The sequence below is a fragment of the Pelecanus crispus genome, chromosome 1 (assembly GCF_030463565.1).
Source record: "Pelecanus crispus isolate bPelCri1 chromosome 1, bPelCri1.pri, whole genome shotgun sequence".
NCBI lineage: Eukaryota > Metazoa > Chordata > Aves > Pelecaniformes > Pelecanidae > Pelecanus > Pelecanus crispus.
The window spans coordinates 62,712,806-62,733,049 of NC_134643.1; the positions used below are offsets into that span (position 1 = coordinate 62,712,806).

General features: G+C 40.5%; 1 protein-coding gene across 1 annotated transcript in view; it reads left to right on the top strand.

Annotated features, from left to right (window-relative positions):
• APPL2 (adaptor protein, phosphotyrosine interacting with PH domain and leucine zipper 2) overlaps positions 1 to 17,571 on the top strand; it is a 39,930-nt gene extending 22,359 nt beyond the window's left edge. The window contains exons 6-21 of the mRNA XM_075715099.1: positions 1,337 to 1,378; positions 1,498 to 1,556; positions 2,528 to 2,674; positions 4,909 to 4,991; positions 9,067 to 9,225; positions 10,314 to 10,502; positions 10,821 to 10,863; positions 10,941 to 10,997; positions 11,112 to 11,200; positions 12,810 to 12,962; positions 13,086 to 13,138; positions 14,680 to 14,854; positions 15,538 to 15,574; positions 15,703 to 15,843; positions 16,559 to 16,606; positions 17,443 to 17,571. Of these exons, the coding sequence (XP_075571214.1) occupies positions 1,337 to 1,378; positions 1,498 to 1,556; positions 2,528 to 2,674; positions 4,909 to 4,991; positions 9,067 to 9,225; positions 10,314 to 10,502; positions 10,821 to 10,863; positions 10,941 to 10,997; positions 11,112 to 11,200; positions 12,810 to 12,962; positions 13,086 to 13,138; positions 14,680 to 14,854; positions 15,538 to 15,574; positions 15,703 to 15,843; positions 16,559 to 16,606; positions 17,443 to 17,571 (1,604 nt within the window). The remainder of the gene's footprint in view (positions 1 to 1,336; positions 1,379 to 1,497; positions 1,557 to 2,527; positions 2,675 to 4,908; positions 4,992 to 9,066; positions 9,226 to 10,313; positions 10,503 to 10,820; positions 10,864 to 10,940; positions 10,998 to 11,111; positions 11,201 to 12,809; positions 12,963 to 13,085; positions 13,139 to 14,679; positions 14,855 to 15,537; positions 15,575 to 15,702; positions 15,844 to 16,558; positions 16,607 to 17,442) is intronic.
• Positions 17,572 to 20,244: the final 2,673 nt, after the last annotated feature.

The window sequence follows — 20,244 nt, forward strand, 5'->3', positions numbered from 1 at the left end:
TTCTTATATCATAGATTCTCATTTGAAATTGTGAAGACATCAATGGATATCTTGTTTATAATAGAATGTCAAATATAAAGCAGTATTTGGATGGTAAGATTTTGGTTCTATAAACACTTTCCCACCTCTTTAATGTGGTTTCACTGATACAGTGATTGCGCTTCTGTCTTTACGGATTCTGCCCCCCAAGTTCATAAAAGAAGACATAAAAAGAAAATGCAAGTGAAGCCTGCAATCAAAGCCTCAGCTGCTTTGTGACAAAAAATGAAAGTTTCTTCAGCTTCCCTGGATGTCAGACTCTTTTGTTGCATCTATCCATCCATCCCAATCTCCATTCTTCTCTGACACAGTCTGTAGAACAGCATTTTTAGTAGAGGCCTGGCCATGTTGAAATTTCATCATGGGATTAAACAAGGAAGATTAACTGTGTTCTTGTTTTTACTTTTGATCTTGTTACAGTATTGAATACTGTAGAAACCTCTAGGTACAAGTTAGTCACACCTGGGAAGAATTTCTGTCCTGCATTAGAGTCATGAGGAAGTGTTCTGGGGAGAAAAGGGTGGCATGAAGCTGATGAATGTGTAGGTTGTTACAAATAATCAGAAACCACAATGACATCGTACAATTTCCCCTTACTCTTTTCACAGTTGCGTAATGTCTGTTCTTGTGAATGTGCTTTGTAGCTTTTTCAGAAGCGTTTTGCCAGTTGCAGCATACATTGGTATGGACACTGAGAGTAGCTTGTGGCCAACACTTGTGAAAGTTGAATTGCCTATTTCTCTTCCTTCTGTCTGCATGGAAAACTCATGGCCAGTGTTTGTTATGTAAGCATCATAGCCAGCAGTCAGATGTGTTAGGTACATATTTCTTTTCACAGAGAAACTTAGCAAAAAATGTTCCACGTTGATGAAGATTCATGTACAGGAAGGGGGCTTAGTTCATATGTCTCTGGGACTTAAGATTTCTTGGTATCACATAAGCATTGTCAGAAAGTTGTTCAGAACTGCCAATCTTTTATGATAGTGGTGGGCCTTTTGTCATAACAAGCATACTGAAACGGTGCTTCTGTGGGTAAATTACACTGGCAGATAAGGAATCTTTTTCGTACCGATAACTTGCTCAATCAAGTAAACTCGCTCAACTCTTTATTTGCTGTCTGCCTATTCATTTCTCTAGCAGCTGATCTGGTTTATCATTTTCAAGACAGGCACAACTTACGCATCTCTGCTTTGAAAGGATTGGAGTGACTTAGTCATTAAATGTGCCATAAATGGTCTCAGTTGAACAAAGTGTTTACAGCTGGTTTTACTTTGAATATTTGATTTCTGTTTTCCAGAAGTAAGCACGTTGAAGGATCTTTTTGGCCTTGCTAGCAATGGTATGTTTCCCTGTTTTGTTTGTTTCTAATGGTGTGCACCTGTTATATCACACAAGACATTTTTTATCTCCGCACACACACATCACATTTCTAAAAAAAATAATATTCCTTGTCTACAGAACATGACGTGTCCATGGCAAAGTATAGCAGGTTACCGAAAAGGAAAGAAAATGAAAAGGTAACGAACATGAAAGGGAAAAGGAAAAGTTTTTCTCAGCTGTTCTGTCTGCATCATTGTTCGCTTACGAACTTTGGAGAGTTCCATCAGTTTAAATTCACAGTAGCTCAAGAGTACTTGGGATTTCATTTCCAAGCAGGCACAAAGCTTTCAAACATCAATTCAGCAAAGTTATACCTGTTTTCTCCAAGTTAGGCAAGTGATCAAGTATTGTGCTGAACGAGAGCCCTTCAGATCCAGGGGAGCTCTTCAGACAGAGTCAATCCAAATGGTTATAAATAGATTTGTGTAGGCCTACTGTTGTACAGCTGATGTGATGATGCTGTATAACTGGGTACAATTCATTGTGAACTGTCATGAAGCCTTGTGTCTGCTGTTTATAAAGCATTCATTTTTTTCGCATCTACCTTCCTGCTAAATATCTCTGTATGGTTTGTCGTTCCACTTACAGCACACATAACTGTTGTTGGGATTGTTTTACATTTCTTCTTCTTTGCCCACTGGACCACTATCCCAAAATATATCCCTGTATACCTAGAAGTGTGTGATTGGCCCTATCCTGAGAGTGCATCAGTTCTACAGGATGGTGTTTAAAGGAAGTGCATTACAGAACAGGATGTGATATAGCATATTGTGAATTATTAATCTCTGAAACTCCGCTCTTGCAGGCTTATGTTGTGATCTCAGCTGCAAATAAATTTCTTGCACTGAGATCAGCTGCAGAATTTTAGTTGTGGTAGTTACATAGTTTATTGTCACAGGGGCTCCCCAAATGCTTAAGTATCTTGCCAGAGAAGGGCTTGGAAGTACTTGCTTTGGGTTTTGGATTTGCTTTCTTAGTTTCTCATCCTTCATTTTAATGTGGAGAAGTTCTGTAAGGAGAATTGTTTAAAGATAACTTGAAAATAATCAGTAAATATATCCATATGCACAGTAACATTTTGTCAACCTCTTTATCAATTTTTATTTAGCTTAAGGCAGAAGTGGCAAAAGAAGTGGCAAATGCAAGAAGAAAGCAGCATCTTTCATCTCTGCAATATTACTGTGCCCTGAATGCTCTGCAGTACAGGAAGAGAGTGGCAATGATGGAACCTATGCTAGGATATACACGAGGACAGGTATGGACAGTAAAGCATCTATATCACTTAGACATGTCCCTGGGAAAAGTAAAACATTGCAGCTCTGGATTTTTTTTTTTTAGAACTGACAATAACGGGGAAAAACTTTTATTCAGCTTGCCTAGATTCTAACAACTGATTTTGCTTGTGGCAGATAGTTGAATGTTTAGATATTCAGGAAAGACACCAATATAAAAAAAAATCCAATACACTTATATGCAAATCAGGCTGGGGTTAATTTTTTTCATGGCTAAGCTACCCGTGCAGCAGCGTTTACTTCCACTGTTTACTCTGCCTGCACAAACTCTCCTATGTAGCAGTTCCCTTCCTGGCACATAATGTTCAGCATACTGATGAGGCGTGTACACGATACGGAACAGAGCATGCACTGGAGAACTGGAAGGACAGAACAGTAGAGCGGATTGAGCATAAGGCTGGAAAATTCTCCTTCTAATCTTTATTCTGCCAGCAATTTGACAGAGCATTTCTCAAGTCTGTAAAAGGTGGTAGTAATACTGATAACCTGACTCCCCAGGATGTCAAGAGGATCAACAAACTAGTATTTCCATAGCACTTGATTCTCATTACCACCCATTTTAAGGGTCTGTTGTGCTTTGACATGATGAAAGAAAGTGTTGGGAAAATGAGAACTGGGCTGTGAAAACAGGAAAAAATGGATGCAGTGCTCTGAGATTGTAGTGTGGATCATCATCTCCATTGGCCTGTGTCTTGCAGATCATCTGCCCCATAAAAATAGGTAATAAATGAGAAATCAGTCACTTTCCCCAGCGTGGGAGTTCACGCTGCTTCTCTGCTGTATGAAAGAACTGCATTGGTTTCCTTTACTGGAAGCCAAGCAGAACTTTCTTTCCCTGTATTTTATCCGGCAAAACTGCCATATCTCAGTGCTTTATACAGGAAAGTGTTAGGTTGTCATGGTAATGACTGAGTAGCCAGAAGCCAGTTGATATTGATGCTTAAATACCGTGAACTGCCCTTCAGCCCAAGTATATGTTTTCTTTATTAATTACTCAAAATGTGTCTCATTTTACATTTCCAGTGAATGAGCAGGCCCTAAGGAATTTTTTGAAGAAGCAGTGGCTGGTGCAGGGTTTATTTGACTGAAAGCTGACATCAACATCTAAGCTAGGTGTGTCAGTCTATCGTCAGTGGAATTTAGAGCTCTTCCCTCCTGAAGCAGGCTTTTGAAATAGAATAGGTGAATCATTCTTTAAGAGGGCATGCTTTCTCTCTTTTGTCTGTAAAGGGAGTCTCTGGTCAGTAACATGGTTGCAGAAATCTGAGTTAAAAGTAAGAGGAATTACACGTCCCAAGGTTAGGGAAAAGGAGTGGAATCACAAGTACAATTGGATGAAATAGCTAATAAATTGCTTAACAGCCAAGAATTTGCTTTTACATCTCTTTCCAGAGTATTTCACTGATATTTTTTTTTTTTTAAAAGCTTATTAATTGTGCACATGTGCTAGCTGTGTCCATGTTTCACACAGTTGCCAGTAGGTCCTAACAATGACTGTGTGCCCCACAGCAAGATAGTCTGAGGTCAAGTCTCCACTGAGTGCTTTGCTGCAGTTGTGTGCCTGCTCAGCCATACCAGCTAAGTGAATTCATCTTCTGTCACAAAATGTGCACTTTGGCCTTAGTAGCTTCTTTCAGCTCCTTCAGTAGAACAAAATCCATGGCAAATCTGTAGTTGATATAACTGGTTGCCCTGGAGGTTTCTGCTAGCACAGCTACACATCATCACTTTCCTGACTGACTTTGCTATAGCAGTATAAAATTTCCAGGTTGGAGTTGGTAGTCCAGGTTGGACTACTAAATCTAGTGGATGATTTGTGCCCTATTCCTTCTGATATGGTGGCATTGCACGCAGTGGCTCATAACACCACTGGACCCAATTCTGCTTGGTGCTAGTATGGGAGAAGGCTACCTGTTCCCTTATTTCAGTCATTTAGCAAGTTCATTGGAAACATACCTGTCAGCAGCCAATAGCTTATGTGTGTGTAAAAGGGTGTGTGAAAGAGTGGAAAGTTGCAAAAGTGAGAAATACAAGGAAAGGCAATGCAGCTGTTTTGACCGTGTGTTTGATCGACAGCCAAAAGTATCAGTCGTTATGGGATCGCTGTTAACACAGTCCCCACAATCTGTTATTTGTCTGCCAAAGCCAAGATAACTTCCAGTGTCCATATTTTTTTTTTTAAATTACTATTTTTCAGATCAACTTTTTTAAGAAAGGAGCAGAGATGTTTTCCAAAAGAATGGACGGCTTTTTGTCATCTGTTTCAGATATGGTTCAAAGGTAACACAATACTTCAGCGCTGTAACCTTCAGCACATAACAGAGAGTGCCTCTGTTTCTTTCTCACGAGAGTCCTTCCATGCTTGCATTGCGTTGTTGGGCATATTTTGTTAAAGCAGCAGGTGGAAAGGAGGTATGTTTGTACATGTAAAGGAAAATGCTGTCAGTGCACTGCAGTGTATTTTTACAGTATAGCCAGGAACTATATACTGCAGCAGAGTGTATTTTTACAGTATAACCAGGAACTATATACTGCAAAGGGTTCACATGCTTTCTTACATCTCTGTGTCTCTTCATGGACACAAAGCATGGAATCTGCCCTTGAAATGGGTTAACAGAATTAATATAATAGAGCTAAAGTGCATTCTGAATTAGAGGTATTTACACTTGCTGGGTCTTCTGTAATAATACTGTAACAATAATCCATTAACCTCCCAAATAAGGATTTAGGGCCTATAGTGTTTGATGTTCTAGCTGCACGAGGCAACCAAAACTCCTCACACCAGAGAATGTATTCATTGCATCCCGTATAGGCTGTATCGGTCCACTGAGTTCAACCTGCTTTGGCTAATTTATTTCAATAAACTGCCTCACTTTTGTACTCCTAATTTTGTAATTATTTTTTTCTTCTCCCTCTCCTCCCCTGCTTGTAGTGAAAATTGACATTTTCTTTTATAATTAAGTCCCTGTAAATGTAAACTTTACATTTAAAATGTAATCATGTTGGAGAGAACCTTAATAATTTATTTTAAATTGGCTGGAACACTAAACTGAGTCCTTTATTGCTTCATACCTTTCATATGGGATTGTATCCAAATCATTGCTTATTCTGACTGTGGTGGCATTTTAAATAACGCATACTTGTTAATTTGAGAACAGTGTTGCAAGTAATCTCCCTGTATAGTAGATTCTTTCCTTCCTGTACCTCTATGCTTATCTATGTATCTTTTCATACTCCTGAAACAAATCCCTCCACAGTCTACATAGCATTTGTACAGACTGGAGGACAGATTTTAAACTCCCTTGCAATAGTGGCCTTTATTTATTAAGGCTAGAGCACCTTGCTTGTGTCTTACAGGCACAGTGAGGATCCTGCCATTGGACCCTGACCATAGAATAAACCCTTGTTTTCCAAAGTCTGATGGATTTGAATTCTGGGTAGTACACAGTAGTAAATGGAAGTAAAAATAACCTGCTCAGTTGGTTTGCTGAGTCTGTTTTTTGTGCTTTAAGTCTGTCACACAGCAAAGGCTGAAAGTACAACTCAAATGTAACTAGTGCAGGAGTGTGACGTCTTTGGAAAAACCGAAAGAGAAGCTTGCAAAATGCTGAATGACACTGTGCAGCTTAGAAATTACTGACACAGGACATGGTTTCATGACTTAAGATTACACAGCCCCTGAAAACTGTGCTGCCCACTCCTTTCCTTCTTTAGCGCTGGAGATCACAAGGCCTCAGTGAGTCAGATCTGCTTGCTAATCAAGCTAAAAGCTTTGTATTTGTCAGATTTGTTTTCTTGGAATAACAAGCCAATGAGACCCATTGTGCAGTTACAGAATTTCAGCAGTGATGTAGTCTTGCATCTGTTTAAGCTCATTGTGAAACTGAGTCTTCGTATTTAAAAGTATTTTCATTTATACAGTGAATATTGCTAACAGTGTAAAAGCACCTAAGAGAGGACAGGTCATTAAAATAGTCTCAGTAACCAATTGGTATAATTGCCACAAATGCATATAACTTCAGAATTGTCAGCTTTTCTCTCCTTTCTACCTTGGAGATAAAAGAAACACGCTTTAGGAAAAGGAATCCAGTCTTGGGGACCATGAAAATGCCAGGGCAGTTTTGTCGGAAGCAATTTGTGGTGCAACAAAAATGACTGATCAAAAGATTCATTGAAGTAGTGCTTATGTAAAACCTGACAGCACTGTTCCATTTTATTTCAAAATTGAATTTAAATAATTCTTACTCTGACTTTTAATGATAACGTTGAAAGGCACTAGTTTGCAAAATGTGGTCTAATTTAATTCAGATCTGATGATATTACTCAGCCTCTCATATGACTTGGCTAGGTGGTAAGATGCACACAGCTGGTGTCATTTCGGAGGTGATGTGGGAGCTTAGGAAGTCTGAGCTTTCTAAAGATGCGGAAAAGCTGGAAATAAGCTAACATGAAACGGACTAACACCATGATGCAAGAGTGACTCTTCATCTGGCCGGTCAGATACTGCTTAGTGCTGACTTAAATGCAGCACGGTGTCTCTAGACTACATCAACGGTTATGGGATATCACCAACTTCCACAAAAGACTTGGGAGGAGGACAGGAGAAGAATCATATGTACTTGCCTTGTACTTTTCCACAGGCTTTTTGCCACTGTCAGAGACAGAATAGTGGACTATATGGATCTCTGGTCCTGCTGTGTACAGCCTGTGTTATGTGCTTATGTTCTCCGAAAGGTTTAATCACTTGGGCAGGAAGTAGGGAGAAAGTTGCTTATTGTATAGATGCAGGTATTAGTGACTTTCTAAGGTGTGCAATGACAAGTATTCTTATGTTCCCACCCCATAAGTTTTCCTAGTAGCCTGGATACGGTTGATAACTCCTCAAGTTTGGAAAAGTTAATAAAGAAATCAAATATTTGCTAGTATTGTTTCTCTGAAAGTCGAAGAACAGCTGCTGTGCAGTATGGACCTCAAGAGGTCATCTAGTCCACTCTCCTGCTGAGAGCAGGGTCAGTTACAACAGAGTGCTCAGCACTGTGTCCAGTCAAATTTTGAGCATCTCTGTCTGTCTCTCACACACTGCACACGCAGTATCTGGTTACAGCTTGTGTCCATTGTCTCTCACCCTATCGCTGTGCACCTCCAAGAAGGGTCTAGCTCCATCTGCTGTATACCCTCCCATCAGGCAGTCAAGCTAGCAGTAAGATGCTCACCTTAGCCTTCATTTCATGAGGCTGAAAGACAGTAATTGCAGCGTCTTCTCATGTCACATGTTCTGGCCCCCTAGCCATCTTGGTGGCTCTTCACTTGACTTTGTTTCTGTCTCTCATGTGCTGGGGCACCAAAACTAGACACAGAAGTCCTGTTGGACTCTCACAAGTGCTGAACAGACGGGAATAATTACTTCCTTTGACATGCTGGCTCATGTTCAGCTTGTCTTCTAGGATCCCCAGGTCCTTTGCTGAAAGTTGCTTTCTCTCCAGATGCCTCTCATCCTTTACAGTTGCATGGGGCTGCATTCCATCCCAGGCAGGACTTTATCTTTGCTGAACTTCACGATGTTCCTGTCTGCCCATTTCTGCAGCATGTCAAGGTCCCTCTGAACAGCAGCCCTCCAATCTACCGTATCTGTCAATCAGTCTTCCCAAATAAGACAAAGTTCTGTGACAGCCAAGAGATACGACAGTGAAGCCTACTTTGAACTGTGCTGCTATACTAAAGCAACATCTGTATATGTTCAGCAGTGTAAATTCATACGAGCATCTATGAACTTAAGTGTTCCTCATGTGTGCTCATTTCAGGTTTACAGAACAATCTCATAATTCTGATTGTTATCTCTCTATACTGCTTGAGGAAAGAAGATAACTACGTTTAGGACAAATTGCAAAAAAAGAAAGCATAGCTACTGTATGAGGCATATTGAGAGTAACATCTTCAAGCTGGGCTTTCAAAATAAAGACCAAGGGGAAATCCTGGCTGTGCTTTTGCTGCCAGCCTGCCAAAGATAGCCATATTTTCCTTAAACCATTGTTAATACCTTCAGAGCATATGCATCTTGTCTCTTTAGGCTCAGATGACATTTTCTGGGAGCAGTTCCCCATTGTATGCCTCTTCATTCTTTCCTAACTGTACTGATTTATCTAGTCCTTAGAGAAAGCCTTGGACATGTAGTCTTACATTACATTTCCTACAAAGTCTAGTCTAAAAATAAGCTTTATCTTGCACTACTCTCCAATATAATCTCAATGGGTATTTTTTTGTCCACTTTGTGTTACAGATGTTAGCTAAATCCTAGTATAAGTTGACTAATGATAGCTTTGGGTTTGTTGTGGTGTTTGTTTTTTTTTTTTTCCAGCATACAGGGAGAGTTGGATGCTGAAGCTGAAAAAATGAGGGTATCCCAGCAGGACTTAATTGCAGTTAATGAATCTGTTTACACCCCAGATTCTGATGTAACTTCACCTGCTATCAATAGAAATCTCATCCAGAAGGCTGGCTACCTTAATCTTAGAAAGTAAGATGACTGTTGCTGCCCACTGCTTTGTTTAGTTGCTTACTAGTTGCTACCTTTTTTTGTTTGTTTGTTTTTGGTCATAAGACTCCTCAGGTAATGATGTTTGAGGCTCCTGAATCACTGTGGTAGCTGTAATCTTCAGCTCCTAAGTATCTCTTGTCATCTTTGGAAATGTGTTTTAGCAGTTTAAACCAAATTAGAGGCATTTGAGACTGTTTTTCTGAGAACAGAAGTTTACTTCTGGTTGAATTCACCTACAGGGATGATTTCCTGCATTCAGGTAGCTAAAAATTAGAAGCTGATGGGGCTGGGTTCAGATTGTTCCCAGTTCTTAGGGTTAATGAAAACATAGTTCTTACAAAAATAAACAGCTATATTTTAGATTTAATACATGTTTTCATAAATGACCTCCTTTACATAAATAAAAGCTTTATGGACAATGCGAGTGCGTAACTTCGAATGTGTACCATACCTCTGCAGATTCTCCGAATAAAATCTTTCTTCACCTTCCGCAGGAGCTATGTATATTGGTGGCATATAATAACCCTGTTTATGTAATTGATTAAATATCAGTTTATTTCTATTTGAGTAGTAATTTTTTTTTGTGAGTCGACATTTATTAATTTCTCGTAGCATTCTAAGAGCTGGATTGCAATATAATAGGACTCCATAGCTACGGAGAAGATGGACTCTGAGATACTACTTGCAGAAGACTTTTTTTAATGATGATTCTTTCTGCTGAATTTGCTCATGCTGTTCTTCAGCTTGAAAATACTTTTTTTTTTAATCCAGCTTAATAGCATTTCATGACAGTTACTCAATCTCAATAATTCTTTTATTCCTTAACTAGGAGATACTGCAGAGAATGTTTTTAACTTGGGATGTTTGGAATTAGTTTAATTCTTCAGCTTTCATTAAGGATTAGTCTCTGCTAGGAACAGGTGCTGCTTTTACTTCTTAACAGAGACTCATAAAAAAAATTGTGGGGTTCAACATAAAGTTCAGATTAGCATCAGGGTATGTTTGCAGTTTCGTATATGTTTGGAGTCATTTCTAAATGAGCCTTTATCACTGCATCTTCTTTTCAGTAAAACAGGTCTGGTGACAACAACCTGGGAAAGACTGTATTTCTTCACTCAAGGTGGCAACTTGATGTGTCAGCCAAGGGGAGCAGTAGCTGGAGGATTGATTCAGGACCTGGACAACTGCTCTGTTATGGCTGTAGACTGTGAAGACAGAAGATACTGCTTTCAGATCACTACTCCTACAGGCAAAGCGTATGAGACAGGTTTTATTTGAGGACAGCCAGTCACACCTACCCTTTCAGATGCTGTTTCATGTAAAACATGCTTGCTGTAATAGTAAGCCTTTCTGGATTTCCAGAAGGGTGTTTCCAAATTAAAAGCCTGTTCCTTCCCATCCTCCCCCACAACTGCCTGAACAGCACATGCCGTATCCTTTAGCTGCAGCTTATTCGTGATTTTTGTTTCTTTGATGGATAATAGATACAAAGCTTGGTGATGTTATCATAGGACCTGGAGTCAAACAGTCCTGGTGTCCACTGCTAGCACTGATACGCTATGTTTATGTTTTAGGGGTATAACCCTTCAAGCAGAAAGCAAGAAAGAATATGAGGAGGTAAAAATATTTTCTTAATGTTGTTATTCTTGTATACAAGTGAGCTTGAAGAGTTTAATTTCATGTTTCCCTTCCAGTGGATTTGTGCCATCAACAACATCTCCAGACAGATCTATCTCACTGACAATCCAGAGGTGGGAGTTTGTTTCCATCTTTCAGTCCATTCCTTCCAACTTGCTTTCCCATTGTTCTTTACATGGCAATGTAAAATATGTGTATAAAAGAGCTGTTCTGTCTTGTTTTCATAGGCAGCTGCAATCAAGTTAAATCAGACAGCCCTACAAGCAGTGACGCCCATTACCAGCTTTGGGAAAAAACACGAAGTTCACCACGCCAGGTAACATTCTCGCTTGCACGGACTAGAGGCTGTGTGCTCAGTCATGGTTTTTTTACAGAGCAGCAGTCACCCAGGAAACAGCCCTGTCTAGGCCCCGGCTTTACAAGCCTGTGTGTTCTGGCAAATTCCTCTACTTCTGATGTTTCCGACTGAAAGCCGTAAGAGATGTTAAGTATTGAGGGTAATGCTTATTGTTCCACGTCACAGCTTTGAAGCTCCTTGCAGTTGCCACTGGGATTTTGCTGTTTCTTCAGAAGCAAACACAATGCTTTACTTGTAGTGCTTTGCCATAAGGGAATGATTTGTAATGTGGGTAGTACAGCAGGGTCCCCAGTATACGCTGAAGTAAGTATATTCTTGCATATTACCTCAAGCAGTTCCTGTCAGTCTGTCATAGGAATATGCCTTACACAGCTGTCAGAATAACTACTGTTGTTCTCGTGCTCATTTCAGGTCAATCAATACAGCTCTCCTCCTTCAAAAATTGTTAATAATGCTCTAGGATATGCTTATATTCAAAATACATATTTTATGTATCGTTTCTTTGTGTCCACATGATCCTAGCATCTTGCTCAGTGGGAATTCTTCAGACTTCATCATCAGAGTTGGCTTTGAAGTCCAGTGCTGGACTGAAATCCTGCTTTCAGAAGCAGTGTGATAAATAAAATAGGGCAAGTTTGTGTCACACTGCCTTCAACATGAAGAGACTTCTCTGCAAGTTTTGTCAGAAAATTATAAATTCTTTCTCAGATATTTACTTCTAGAAATTCAATCCTTTTCCAGATCTTCTGCCTCTCAGGCCAGTGCCTTTACTACGATTTATGATTCCCTTTATTATAATTGCTCACAGATTCCAAAGATTCCCTATAGCCATGGGGAATGCCAGACAATTTCTTTCTAATTTTATTCACAGTACAGCTGTTTCACTTCGACTACAGATTTATAAATAGAAGAGTATTGCCATCTATTTCACTGGGCAAAGGAAGTAGCTATTTCACTGACAACTAATCTGCCTAATCACTTTTACATCTGTATGCAACCAGAAAACTTTCTAGAAATAGGATGCTGCTAGTAGTGATGTGTATAGTTATGACTTCTGTAGCTGTGGGAAACTGTTTCATTCACTTTGAGAAAAGGTGCAGGAAGAAATCTGACCCAGTGTGCAACACTTCTTCTCCGCTATCGCATTGTAACAAGCCTGTGGCCAAGTAAGATCTTAAAAAGGTGTCAGGATTGCCATTGACACCTGTAGACACAAGTCCAGGTCTCTGCTGTTTGAACTGGTAATGTGGCTGTAAATGGTGACTGGAGGGCAGAGAGGCAAACAGCAACTTATTGCTGAAAGTCTGCCCGTACTGAGAATTGCTCTGCGTTCAGGTTTAATGTACCAGCATTTATTTTTCCTAAATAATTTTAGGTACAAAAACATAAAATGGAGATTTTATTAGAGTCCTCAGTAACAGGCAAATACGAAAAAACTCGGTATTTATGTTTATGTATACTGGTTCAATCCCACTCTGGATTTTTTAATAAGCTCATCTCCCTTCCAGAGCAAAGATAGGGTGTCATTGACTGATTAAAACACTTTTTTTTTCCATTTTCACTTTAGCCAGAATGTAAAGAATATGGAAAATGATAAAATAATTCCCAGTGAATCAGCTGGCATTCAAGACTCCACACAACTCATTGCTCCTGGAACACCGATTCAATTTGATATTGTACTGCCTGCCACAGAATTCATGGACCAGAACAGAGGTGGCAGGTATGACCAGAGAGAGTGATGGATCACTTTAACAGAGTGGTTTCAGGGGAGAAAATTAGGTATTGCAGCATGTGTGTGTGGTGACCAGAATCTGTAAGTAGAGTTTTTATTCTTATTTCATAGGCGTGCCAACCCATTTGGGGAATCTGAAGACAGCAGCAAAGATGAGGAGGAAGGTCAGTGCTTCATTTTTCCAGATAAAATTAGTTATGATTTTAGGCCCAATTCAGCTGTCAGCTATCCAGTGTCTCTTAATGAAAGCACGTGACACCATGGAGCAGCGGTAACAGATCCATAGTACGGCTGAAGGTAGTTACCTTTCAGAAGCCAGTCTTTTAAATATCACTACCTGTGAAAATAAACACCTTTTTCCTTGACAGTCCAAACTGTATTCCAGATTAGTTTTATTTCAGATGTTTAAAGGCAAAAAGATTTGGTTTGCTTGGTTTTTGTCTGTCTTTTTCCTTTTTTTTTTTTTTTCTTCAAGTAGCTGTTGATGTCTTTAGAAAGGGTTTGATAGGACTGTATTATAATTCTGCTCAAGTTGAGGCCGCTTAGTAGCCATTTGTTATCCACGTGCACTCTGAAATCCACAATCTGAATCTCACAGAGGCCCAGCAATGTAGCTAGCAGCAGCAGTGTGTCTCTTTCAGCAAAGGGAGAGTTTCTTACTGCTGCCCCCGTTCCCTCCCCCCAGTGACATGCCAGTAAAAGTCAGCAGTTCTGGCCTTCCTCTGCCAGCACACGCAGGGCTCAGACCTTGGCTGCTCTCCTCTTCCTCTGTACCCATTACAGCCGCTGTCTGGAGCCCACAGCCCCTGTCAGAAAACTACTCACAGAACCAAAGCAGAACCTGCTGCTTTGAACCTGCTGGCTTGCGTGCGCTGTCCCATTGCGAGGTGGGGTGGTTGCAAGCTGCCCGACAGCAGAGCAGCTGTGACAAGCAGCGCCCTGCTCCCCTGCAGCATGCAGACGAGAGCACAGTGCCCAGGTGACAGCCCTGCATCTCAAACTGCGCAGGTGGATCTGCGTAGCTCAGCTCAAGCTGATGCTTAACAATCGCGGTGGTGTCTTGCGCAACGTAGGCATGGCTGTTGTGGCCTTTGAACAGTCACACTCGGTGCGACTCGTCCCGCTTTCCCTTGCTCACCGCCAGCCATAGAGGGAGCCTGATCAAATGATGGCTTTGTTGCATAATGGCTACTTAGTTGTAAACAGGAGTCTTACGGTGATAGTCAATGAGCAGGGAAGGATTTAATGAAAACCACATTGGAACCAGCTGTGTGCAAGGTCAGAAGGACACAGAAGAAAGCGAGGAATGTACAAGGTTTAAAGAGTTAATTTGATGGAAGCCAGGGCTGGCACGCAATCATAAATTTAGCACAGTTTATGTGCACAGTTTATGAGCACCTGATAACAAGATAGGCAAATGAATTTTACTAGCCAATCAAATAAACCTGTTACACTTTTAAAGCTTCCAAGCAACTGTGATTTGTTTTTTTTTTTTTTTTTCCCCCTACTTGCTGCTAGTTCAAGCACTGTTTAAAACTGGGTCAGAGCACTGACTGGCTCATAGCAGGAAGTCACCATCCCCGCAGTCACCGCCCACAGGTTTAGTGTTGAATTGCCAAAGTGAAAGAAGTAGTTTCATTGATAACTTCAGCTCCTGGAAAATTGAAGTGGTGCAGTGAAGGAAGTCATGCCTTTTATCTTCCAGATTCACTCTTGCAGCAGATGTTCGTAGTTCGGTTTTTAGGATCTATGGCTGTTCAGTCAGATGACACAAGTGAGGTGATTTATGAAGCTATGAGACAAGTGTTAGCTGCTCGTGCCATTCACAACATATTCCGTATGACTGAATCCCATCTCATGGTCACCAGCAAGAACTTGAGGTACTGTAAAACTTTCAACTTGTCAATATTCTGTTCTCTTCACACAGCTTGTGATTAGTGAAGTATTTTTGGTTTTGTTTTTCCAAGAAACACACCCTTTGAGAGAGCAAGATCCCAAGATTCACTTTACTTAGTAAAAATGTCTCATCTCTTACTCTGTAGTATCTAGAAGTCATCCTCCTGACTAAGTTGTAAGAACATCTACCAAAATTTAGGGGATGCAGTGGGACTATAAGGCCCTGCAAAGATACAGAAAAAGATGCAAAAAAATGCATTGGAAGATTCTCTTTCCTTACACATAGTAACAGCAAGAGAGCCATCGCTGTCAGTATTGTCACTGTAGAGTACGTTGATACAAGACATTCACTTTAGCTGGAGTGCGTTTATGTCCGTATGCGTATTTGTGTATTAGCCCATACACTCAGGATGCTTACCAAATTTGTGATTCGGAAAGATACTACAACCTGTACGCGTCAGGCAGCTGAGAGTTGGGGTCTAGAGTTGAACCTCGCCATCGACCGACTTGAAATCACAGATAAAGCATTTGATTCTGTGCCTGTATTTCCTCATCTGTAAAACTGCTATAGTGATTGCCTTACTATTACAAAGCACCTTGAAATTACTAAGAACCACTCTAACATAATTTACTTTCTTTCCCCCCCCACCTCTACACATAATTGCAGGTTAATAGATCCTCAAACCCAAGTTACACGAACAAGTGTAAGTAACTTTTGTTTTGAAGCTGGTCTTTGACCACAGCCTTGAATGCTCAGTCACATGAGCTTGAGCTCTTGACCAAGCTAAGTGTATGCTTGCTAAAAAAAAAATAAATTATTATACTTTTCCAGTTTGAACTTGCCACTGTGACACAGTTTGCTGCTCATCAGGATAACAGGCGACTGATTGGCTTTGTGGTCCATCTCAGTGAGACTCTGGGAGAAGAATCCATGAGCGCATATATTTTTGAGAGCAACACAGAAGGGGAAAAGGTTTGCATAACATTTAATCAAATACTTTATTTAGAAAACAGGTCTTGGGCTTCTCAGCTTATGCATCTAGGAAGCAGTGCTACAGAAGCAAGAGCAGCTCAATTTCTTGCTAAGAGAACATGCCTTAACATGCAAGCCTTTGATGGTTTATGTCTAAAAAGGATCAAATTTACAGATAATGCAGCAGCACGTACAACAAGGAGGAAGGGATGTGACCACTAATGCCAATACTAAGAAAGAGGAGGCAGTGTGTGCGTCTAGCAGCAGCACTAACAAAAGCGAACGTCAGCTCTGTTGAGACAGGCACATCTGTAAAGCTTTCAAAGATGAGACGGCCATACTGTGTTAATGCCACTGCCTGCTTGCTGCGTATGTTAAAACCAGACTATTAGGAATAAGGAATGCACTTTTTGTCTTAAAAAACAGTAACACTTTTTCTTACATGCACTGGCAAAGAACCCCCAGGTGTGGAAATAAAAGTTTGGTGAATAAAACTGAGTTGAGTACAAAGACTTACCAGCCCAAGTGAGCTTTGAAGCAGAACGTAAGATAGTTTTATTTTTATGTAGGTGGCATGGTGAATTGGTATTCCACCTCTGCTTTTAGGCCGTATTTAAGACTAAGTTTGCATTAACACTTCTGTGTTTTAGTCCCAATTAAGGAACAAAAAGCCTAAAACAAAATTGAACTTTATGTATGTTTCTTTTTTTTCTAGATTTGCTATGCCATTAGCTTGGGAAAAGAAATCATCGAGGCACAGAAGGTAAATTTGCTTCATTCCCCACATCTGTAGTGTGGTACACCAGATTCTGCTTTTGGTTGCACTGTCCAGGCACCTCTGGTGTGCGTAAGAAAAAAGAACTGCCACTCTCCCTAATGCCAAAGTTTTGCAGACGTCATTTAACACAGCCCCTGGGTAGTTCACACAAAAATAAATTCAGTTTGACTTTGCTTGATTTGAGATAAAATTTGACACCTTAAATCAAATTCAGAACTGTACAAATCCATTTTGTTCATGTTTGCAAGGAAGCTGTGAGCAAAGCTATCAGAAAACCCCAAACAAACTCTTTGGGATGAAGCGTAAATCACACACGTTGCTGTTTCACTTTTAGAAACTCATACTCTTTCCTCCCCTAGGGAAGAAAAACACACCGCGTTTTTCCACTTAAAATGAATGGCAAAGTTACCTAGCCCCTTGTAGATAAACTTATCTATGTAAAGATGTGGCACTAACACATTAGTAGTTGCTGTATATTTTTGCCACTAAGATTTCAGAACAAGTTGGGGAATGAGCTTTTACTCACAGGCAATAAGCACAGGTATAGTAAATGCTTTATTTAGACAGTTTTTCCCCTTGTTTTCCAGTAATTAGAGCAATGCCAGATAAGAACAGCAAAATAAAGGTTCAAAATGAATGCCTACACCACCCAAGGGGTGGTTTTACTGAACGAAAAGGGATTAGTTATGTTTCAAACCTTTAGACTAAAGGTTGTCATTAGAAAAAAAAAAAGTTGCAAAGTCTTAACAAGAAGTACTGAGAAAACTCTGCACCTCAGAGATTGCTGCAGCCTGGTCAACTCTTTGTTTGTTTTTCTTCAGGACCCAGAAGCATTAGCTCAGCTAATGAAGTCTGTGCCGTTAACAAATGATGGAAAGTTCATGCTTCTGAATGATCAGGCAGAAGAGGATGGAACTGTACATGAAGAAGGGGAGGAGTCAGAAGCATAAAAAAACCTCTGGTTGTTTCCTGCAGCCCCTGCAGAAGCAGGAAGAGCAGGGAGTCGTTTTGCAAGAATCTCTGGTTTTCAGTCGTCTGCGCACACACAAGGCCGGCTTCCATCTTCCCGCTAGAGAGAGCGCAGCCTCGCTGCAGTGGAGTTTTCTCTGGATTTACAATGGAACAGCAGCAGCACTTGGCCTTTGAGGCTTTTTGCGTTTGTGAATGTGTAGTGTCTAGGTGTGTCTGGGAAGCTGACAATCTTCAGGAATGGTTCAGCGTTAGCCCCTTGCTGCCAGTAGGTAGGACAGCACAGCTGCCAACCACAAAGGGTTAATGTCATTTCTTCAGATTTCCATGGTGAACAGCCTACAGTTCTGCTGAAATTAGTGCAAGGTGTAAGCTGTCAGCTCCTTTAACAAATACCAGGCCTCCAATTGCCTACCATAGTCAATTTTCATAGTTTGCATGATTATCTGAATGAAGGTTAAAAATGCACTATTTACTTTATTTTCAGATGAAGTTATTTTTAGTCTAGCCTAAGTGTAATGAGATTTATCTTTTGTGCTAGCCTATTTACAAAACAATTTGTTAAACACTAAATTTTTCCTATTAATATAATCTATTTTTATATTGCATCTAGAATAAGCTTACAAAACAAATCTAAGTGCCTACTCTTACCTTCATGGGGACCGCACTCACACATTCTGCAATTAAATAATGGGCATAATGTACCTCCTTGATTTATTATCCTAAATACCACTGACATGCAAACATCAGTAGTAGTCAAACGAATGTGGCGTGTTAGTTGTGTGCAGTTTTTCTACAGTTAGGTTTCTTAAAAGTTAAGTTGCCAGAGATGATAGTTGTAGGACGAATAAGTACTTTCATAATACGAATTCTTTGTATTTTTAACATATGGTGACATGCAACAGCTGAGTCTACCAGCAATCTTTGGGTTTAAAAAACTGAGCAATAAAATGATAGATTGTAAGTCTGCAATGTGTTGACTAGTCTCATAGTACATTCCTAAAATTAGACACTAGATATATTTGGCTACTGAATTTAGGTTTTTTTCCCTTCCAGTTTAACCTGAAAACATGAGCAACTGTACTTTGCAAGAACAAATGAAAATAAACAAAATAAACCATAGTTATTGGGGGGTGTAATCTGTGGCATAGTTTGTATTAATCAAGATAACTGGAACAAATGGCCGAATTTCCTCAAATTTAATTTAACTCTTCTCAAGCACTTACTAGGCAACTAGATTTTCTGTAAGCAGAACCTGTGCTTCAGCATCTGAAAGATCCCAGTTTGCAAGCATTTGACATGGAATAAATTCAGTTTAGCTGGCTGTTGACTGTCTAAAAGGACCATGGAAGAGAACTGTTAGTTACTAACACAAACACTTCCTCATAAATAAAAGCTGAAGCTGTCTTATTAAAAAAGTTAAAACCTACTGAGCTGATGTTACTGAAGACACTAAGAATGAGGTTCTCAAAGTGACATTTATTAACACAGTTTTATGTACATCATGTTCTCTACTCACAAACCAAAGAGACTGAGGTAACAAAACACCCTTTTGTACAATGAGCTAGGAAACGTTAAGTGTTACATTTGGTCCTTTGTACCTGAGAAGCTGAAAACAGCTGTTGTTGATGGACATCCGATGAAAACTCAAATTTACTTCTGGACCTTACACATTAGGACCTCCAGAATCCACCCTTCAGCAGCAGCAGTTCACCTCCCAGTGAAGCGAACGCCAGCTGGGTGCGGCTGCAGCCATCGCTTCCCACCGCTCAGCGCGAACACCTCCTGACCCTGGGGCTGAGAGCGAGCGGGGCGGGCGCCGCGCCCTGCTCCCCCTCACCCCCGCGCTGCCGGGAGGAAGGGCACAACGGGGCGCAGCACTGCAGCAGAACTGGGCTGGAAGAGGTGCTGCTGCCACTTCTACGTGCAACAGCCTTGTCGCAAGGCCGAATGCAGAGGGAGGTGGTGGCACCTGCCTTCTCGGGGGGAGAGACAGGCCTTCAGCCTGTGCTGCCCCTGACATGAAGGAAAAAACCTAGAGATCTGTTTTCCATCCCTGCAGCAAACTCATCATCCTCACTTTCCTTTTATCACCTCTGTGAGTATTGAGTGAGCACGCTCGGTTTAGTTTGGGGGAGGGTTTTGTTTTAGTTCCATCATGTCACCTCCAATCAGTTAGGGCCCATTTTGTTCCTACAATGGGCACAGGAGGGCAAAAGCAATGAAAAGAGTAGTAGCACCACAGCAAGAATTTTGCACCCTTCTCAGATCCTTGTGGGGGAAAAAAGGATTTAATGTGACTCTCACTGACACACAGGAGCATGTGACATCCAAATCCAGGACCCACCTTGTCTTTCAGATAGATGAGAGAAGCTTTCTGCATGTATATGCTGCTACATGACAAAAAGAGAGAGGGAAATACAAACTACAATCCAGTATTAGCAAGAATAGCTCTATTATCACTGTACATATTTGCATGTATGCATATATTTTTGCCACATAAGTATACATTCAGGTCTCCCAGATTAAACAGGGTTCTATAAAAATAGGCTTACGTCTTTCCTGTAGAATTTCCATTGCCAGAACCACATGAATGTTAACCACCATACATTCAGAAAATGCACAGTTCAATTTATATTCAACCACAAAGTATG